A 6694-nucleotide genomic window follows, 5' to 3' on the forward strand; every position below is an offset into this window, starting at 1 on the left:
AGAGCTTTCATGGTTGTGATGCATACGCAACACTGTGTGCTTTACTATCTTCACACCTTTTTTTCTAATATTTTAAATGAAAGAAACTCCTGTACTCACTTAGGTGTTGTGGAGATTTTTTGTTTGGTTGGTTTGGTTTTTAAGTCAACATGACAGCATAGAGTTGAAAACATTAAACTTACCTAGCTATGCTTCATTCTTTCTGTGCTGTTCATTGAGTTTTAAAACTCAATGTACTGTATTTCTGCCTGCTTCACAGATCGCGAGAACCAGTCGATCCTGATCACGTATGTACACTCCCTGCTCTGGTCCCTGAGGGGCTGCCTGGTGCCAGGGACCTCCTGCCTGACCACACGCTCTCTGCTTCTCTCTTTGGCTGCACAGCGGAGAATCCGGAGCAGGGAAGACTGTGAACACAAAGCGTGTCATCCAGTACTTTGCAACAATTGCAGCAAGCGGGGACAAGAAGAAGGAAGAGCAGACGTCAGGCAAAATGCAGGCAAATTAATAGACGCTGGCTGGAATCTACGCTTTTCTCTGCTTCTGATACAGTTTTTGGGAAAGATAACCAGCAATAATTATCATCCTGCAGGGAACGCTTGAGGATCAAATCATCAGCGCCAACCCACTGCTGGAGGCCTTTGGAAATGCCAAGACCGTGAGGAACGACAACTCCTCACGCTTTGTAAGTGGATTAAGCAAACGATTCCTGAAAAAATAGTAAACAGGAGCTTATGGCAGTCATTCTTTTTGTTTGTTCAGCCATTGTGTTTTCAAGAGTAAGACTGAATTTTCTTAACATGACTTCATCACTTCTCCTAAAGGTAATTCTCCAGACTTCAGGAAGAGTGATTCTATAAGAAAAAAATAAAAATTAATTCTGCTTTGCACTGGGATGCAAATCAAAGTAACTGATCACATACTCATTTTTCTATTATGTTTTGTAGTGTTGAACAATAGTTTTGTTTATTTTTACTTATATCTCTGCTCGTTTGCTAAAATGCAAACAGACAGTATGCCAGGTAGAAAAGGAGGGAGATTAGGAAAAATGGGTAAGAAGATGGAGAAAGTAAAAGAGGACTGAAAGAAACATACAGGGGGTGGGGAAACATGGTGGGGAGAGAGAGTTTCTAATTGAATAATGTTTGATTTATGTCAAATTCAAATAATCATCAGAATTGAAATGGCTTATTCGATACGTTTAAAAGCTGAACTACTTGAATCGTTATTTCTATATCATTAAGGTGACTGCTTTCTGTATGCAGGATATAGTTAAAAGACTTTGGCTAATGCAATCCACTCATTCCTTTCCATTTGTGCATTCAGCATACACATAGAGCTGTGCCTCTGTTGATGATTTTCATGGTCAAAAATGTAGAAGACAACTTTATGACAATAGTGGAAATATAACAGATTCTTAAAAAAATGTCTCTAAGTAGAAATATTGTGCCCAGTAGAATAAATGTCAAATCTCTTAATTTCTGATATATTTTTATGATGTAAATAATAAGACACTTTTATTCCTTTAAAGGGCAAATTCATCAGAATTCACTTTGGTGCCACAGGAAAACTTGCTTCTGCTGATATTGAAACATGTAAGACATTTCTCTGAACTGTTTATTCACAATCCATCCATTCACTCATCCATCCATCCATCCATCCATCCCATCCATCCATCCATCCATCCAACGCCTCACCCAGCCACCTATCCTTACTTCTCTCTTTTTCACCACATCTTCTTCCTACTTTTTTCTTTCTTTTTTTTTTAAAAAAAAAACCAACTCTTTCTTCTTGTTTTTAACTAAATTTTTCCCCCAGATCTGCTGGAGAAGTCCAGAGTCACTTTCCAGCTCAAGGCAGAAAGAAGCTACCACATATTCTATCAAATCATGTCCAACAAGAAGCCAGAGCTAATAGGTAGGAAGAATGACCAATTTGAAGGAAGAATTGCTGTTCAAACTTCAGTTTAAACTATTACTTGCATGGCTAAACTAAACCCTCATGTCCTCTGTTCTTACTTTTAGACATGCTTCTCATCACCACCAACCCATATGACTACCAGTTTGTTAGTCAAGGTGAAATCACTGTTCCCAGCATTAATGACCAGGAGGAGCTGATGGCTACAGATGTAAGAAAGAGTTAAAAATATTGTACCTATTTTCATCTCTTCCAGACAAAGCTTTATTTTATTATACCTCTTGCAGAGTGCCATTGACATCCTGGGCTTCACCGCTGATGAAAAGACAGCCATCTACAAGCTGACAGGGGCTGTCATGCACTATGGGAACTTGAAGTTCAAGCAGAAACAACGAGAGGAGCAGGCAGAGCCTGATGGCACTGAAGGTATTAGTAAAGTCTGCGATTTACCTGTTAGAAATAGAAGTAGCAATAATAATTAAGTACTTGAAAGATGTTGAAAGAGAACAATGGAAATGTATGAAAAAGTGTGTAAGGAAGCAAGTACATGCATGTGAAACTGTCACACAAAATATACCATTTTTAGTGTGTCGGGAAGCAAGTACATGCATGTGTAACTGCCACACAAAATACACCCCTTTTTCAATTACTACCTAATCTTTATTTGAAGTATAAATTGCATATTTATCTCCTGGGCCACTAGTATTAGAACTTCTCCTTCATAAATCACATGCATTTAAGAATTTTGCCTAGGTAAAAGGGAACTTTCCTTCAATTTCTTTCTTCTCCTTTGGAGATACAAATCTCTAACTGTCACTACATAGTACTATTATTGGCACATCAGTCTAAGTGAAGCACAGGTATACTATGTTAGGGAAGAACTGACTTAGATCTCTATTTTTTAGCTGACTACTTAATCATTCAAATGTTATCATCTAATGAATACATGGTTTAAAATGACTAAGCCTTGTCTACTTCAAAAGAATGCTCTCAGATGACCAGCTTCAGGACTGAATTTTTAAATTTTGATCCTGAATGAATGAATATGCTTGCCTTTCTGCTACAATAATAACAGTATGTCTACAGAAGAGGGCACTTCCTAACTGTTACCTCTAGTTTTGGAATGTATTCCTGTTTAGGACAACAGCTGCTTCCAGAGAATACAAGTAGCCCAAGTACCTAAGTGTATGCTTTGGGTTAGTGGCCACCACTCAGGTGGCCAACCTGCTAATACTTTGGTATTCTGTTGTCTGGCTTATAAATGCCAATTATCATGGACAGCAGTAATGAAATTCAGCTTACAGGATGAATTTTTAATAAATACATTGTTTCCGGATGTTTCTGTGAGGATTTTCAAAAACACAAATAGCATTCAGTTGTACTGCTCTCAAAAGCTTTCAAAACAAAGATGAATTTTGTTTTAATGACTATAGTGCTTTCTCAGAGGTCTGCTAAGAAGAATTTGACCACAAGGATGTTCAATAATGTTGTTCAATAATTCAGTTGCTTTGGAAAAGGTTCATCACTCAAAATGCTGCATGTCTTGTTAGTCTTAATTTTTCTATCTATCTCCTCCTTAGTGGCTGACAAGGCTGCCTATTTGATGGGTCTGAACTCAGCTGACCTGCTGAAGGCCCTGTGCTACCCCCGAGTCAAGGTTGGGAATGAATATGTGACCAAGGGTCAAACTGTGCAGCAGGTAACAACCACCTGGAGACAGGGAACTTCTGGCTTGTATCTCTTGCTATTTGATCTGAATATTGTTTTTCTTCTCCATTCTTTTTTTGGTTTAGGTGAACAATGCAGTTGGTGCCCTGGCAAAAGCTGTCTATGAGAAGATGTTCTTGTGGATGGTTGTTCGTATCAACCAACAGCTGGATACCAAGCAGCCCAGACAGTACTTCATTGGTGTCCTGGACATTGCTGGCTTTGAGATTTTTGATGTAAGGATTCTAGGCTTGAGGAGTACTCTTGCAGGGGGAGATTGCTATATCACAGGGCTTCTAAGTAATAATCTTCTGAAGGTTTAACATGCTAGTCATTTGCAGTTTTCTGGGAAAAGTCCTTCATTTTCTTTTGTAGCACAGAGCAAAATCCTCAGAAGCTTCATCTGTACAAGAACAGTTTTATTGTTTGTATAGAAGTAGCAAATAGAATTTTATATTTTGTAATATTTTAACAGTTTGAGCTTAATGTTAGTGATTTTTTAAAAACCAACATAATAATAGGAATACAATAGGAGAGGTGTTAGAGCAGAACTAAGATTTGAAGACCCATTGACAAACATAAGAGATTAAATGTGTAAACTGTTTTAACAACCAAGGAATGAATATGTGTTTAATCAGAGATATCAAGTGTTTAAAAACTGGAGACTTGGACAGTTTGGGCTGAATAAAAAAAAAAAAAAAAAAGCCAAAGTACTTCATGAATTTTAGGAGATTCACTAGAAATATCTGCTCCGGAAAAATTCCATTTTCATGATGCAGATATTTCTGTGGGGAACTGCATATAGGTATTGTTATGGCACAGTCCTGATAATACAGTTGTGTTTTAACTAGGGAGATTTATAAATGGTTGAGAACGATCAAGAACTGTGCAACAAGGAAGTTGTGAATGCTCCAACCCTGGAGGTGTTCAAGGCCAGGCTGGACAGAGCCTTGGGCGACGTAGTTTAGTGTGTGGTGTCCCTGCTCATGGCAGGGGGGTTGGAACTAGATAATCTTAAGGTCCTTTCCAACCCTAACTATTCTATGATTCTATGTTGATGATGGGTGATTGTTGATTATTTTCCATTGGGCAGTTCAACAGCTTGGAGCAGCTGTGCATCAATTTCACCAATGAGAAACTGCAACAGTTCTTCAACCACCACATGTTCGTGTTGGAGCAAGAGGAATACAAGAAGGAAGGAATTGAATGGACATTCATTGACTTTGGGATGGACCTGGCTGCCTGCATTGAGCTCATTGAGAAGGTAATTTTTTAACTCAAAATGCCTGGTATTTTTAGAAATTCATTATTTTAAATTTGTAATAGTGAATGCTATTAGAAAATAAGGTTTCTTCCATGATCACATTCATGTATTCAGTTATAGTTCTTGAAATATCTTTTAATCTGTACTATTGCTTACCACACATTAGAGATACTAAGAAGTCCAAAGGAGTTATTCCTCACACATCTTCTCTGAGTGGAACATATCTCCACTTGTTTGATTAAAGGATTTTTAATTATTTTTTTTTTACTTCAAAAACGACCCAAAGTAGAAAAATAATATTTTCTTAAGGTCATGCAATGAAGTTATCTGGACAATACATTATTTTCTAGGTGGTTCATAGCAAAGTAAGCACAGGTCAATACAGTCAGTACCTGACCTCTGAGTTCAAGAAACTGGAAGAGATTTCTTGTAGTTCTGTGTAACATAGGAATTGATTAGAAGTAGAGAACTGAAGTAAATATACAATAGACACATTTACGAAAGATATTTTTAAATATAATATTTCTCCTCCCGATTTTTTAACATAATTTTTGGCATAAAAAGCATTCCTGAAGCACTCTACCAAAGTGTGATTCAAGCACGTGATTTTTTTAAACTCACTTTTTTACAAAGAAATATTCTTCGTGGCGAGAGTATTGGTTTATTTCTCAGCTTCCTGTCTTTTACTATATTCTCTTTAAGAATAAGTAGTGATCACATTCTTCTACAGGATTTTCTCTTCTTTATTGTACTATCTTCCAGCCCATGGGCATCTTCTCCATCCTGGAAGAGGAGTGCATGTTCCCCAAGGCAACTGACACCTCTTTCAAGAACAAGCTCTATGACCAGCATCTGGGCAAGTCCAGTAACTTCCAGAAGCCCAAGCCTGCCAAAGGCAAGGCTGAGGCTCACTTCTCGCTGGTGCACTATGCTGGCACAGTGGACTACAACATCACTGGCTGGCTTGAGAAGAACAAAGACCCTCTGAATGAAACAGTCATTGGGTTGTACCAGAAATCATCTGTGAAGACCCTGGCTTTACTTTTTGCCTCCTATGGTGGAGCAGAAGCTGGTTAGTTTTCTAAAAATCTTTCTTTTTTTTAAATTTTTTTTTTGCAAACATTTTTTAATATGAAAATATGCAAGGAAAAGAAAAGATAATATTCAAAAACTCTTTTTTTTTTTTGAAGAGGCTAGTGGTGGTGCTGGTGGGGGAAAGAAGGGTGGCAAGAAGAAAGGTTCTTCTTTCCAGACAGTCTCAGCACTTTTCCGGGTAAAGTATGAATTACATTATCAGTAAATTGACATGAACATAGTTTCAAATCTGAGCTATATAAAACCCTGTTCTTTTCATGACATTGGTTTTATGATGAAACAATAGTAATTACTAACTGAGCAGACGTTATTCACTGCTTTTTTCCCAGTAATTATGTGTTCACATTTGGTATTTGTCTCAAGCAGTCTTCAGCTGGCCCCCTGCATTTTATTAGAAGTTCACTTAAATTCTTTGTGAAAACATCTTTTAGAGTCTGGGATGTAATATAAATGTTAATCCTGTAAAGCCTTGTTAAACAATTCAAACGGTATTGTTTATTTCTTCATATTAAGGTGAAGGATATAATATTTTATTTCTTTTTTAATGAGAATACATAAGATTTAATTAAATCTATATTTTGAATTTGACACCTACTTCTTAAGAATCACTCTAATAGTTTTTTGGCAAGAAGATACAGAATATAGAGAAGTAGAATTTTAACCTAAGCTACAACACATGCTCCAACAGGAGAACCTAAACAAGCTGATGAC

At 37.2% G+C, this 6694-nt stretch overlaps 1 protein-coding gene across 1 annotated transcript; it reads left to right on the top strand.

The window, feature by feature from the left end:
• Positions 1-259: 259 nt before the first annotated feature.
• LOC104400616 (myosin-3-like) lies at positions 260-6689 on the top strand (the record flags this gene model as incomplete). Its single annotated transcript, XM_010016205.1, has 13 exons — positions 260-287; positions 385-499; positions 593-685; positions 1532-1595; positions 1819-1917; positions 2025-2128; positions 2205-2343; positions 3498-3616; positions 3711-3860; positions 4718-4888; positions 5651-5960; positions 6079-6161; positions 6672-6689. Coding segments are annotated over 13 exons (1493 nt in total), but the record flags the coding sequence as incomplete, so codon positions are not given.
• Between the last annotated feature and the right edge of the window lie 5 nt (positions 6690-6694).

Source organism: Nestor notabilis, unplaced genomic scaffold (genome assembly GCF_000696875.1).
Source record: "Nestor notabilis isolate BGI_N333 unplaced genomic scaffold, ASM69687v1 scaffold17420, whole genome shotgun sequence".
NCBI classification, from domain to species: domain Eukaryota; kingdom Metazoa; phylum Chordata; class Aves; order Psittaciformes; family Psittacidae; genus Nestor; species Nestor notabilis.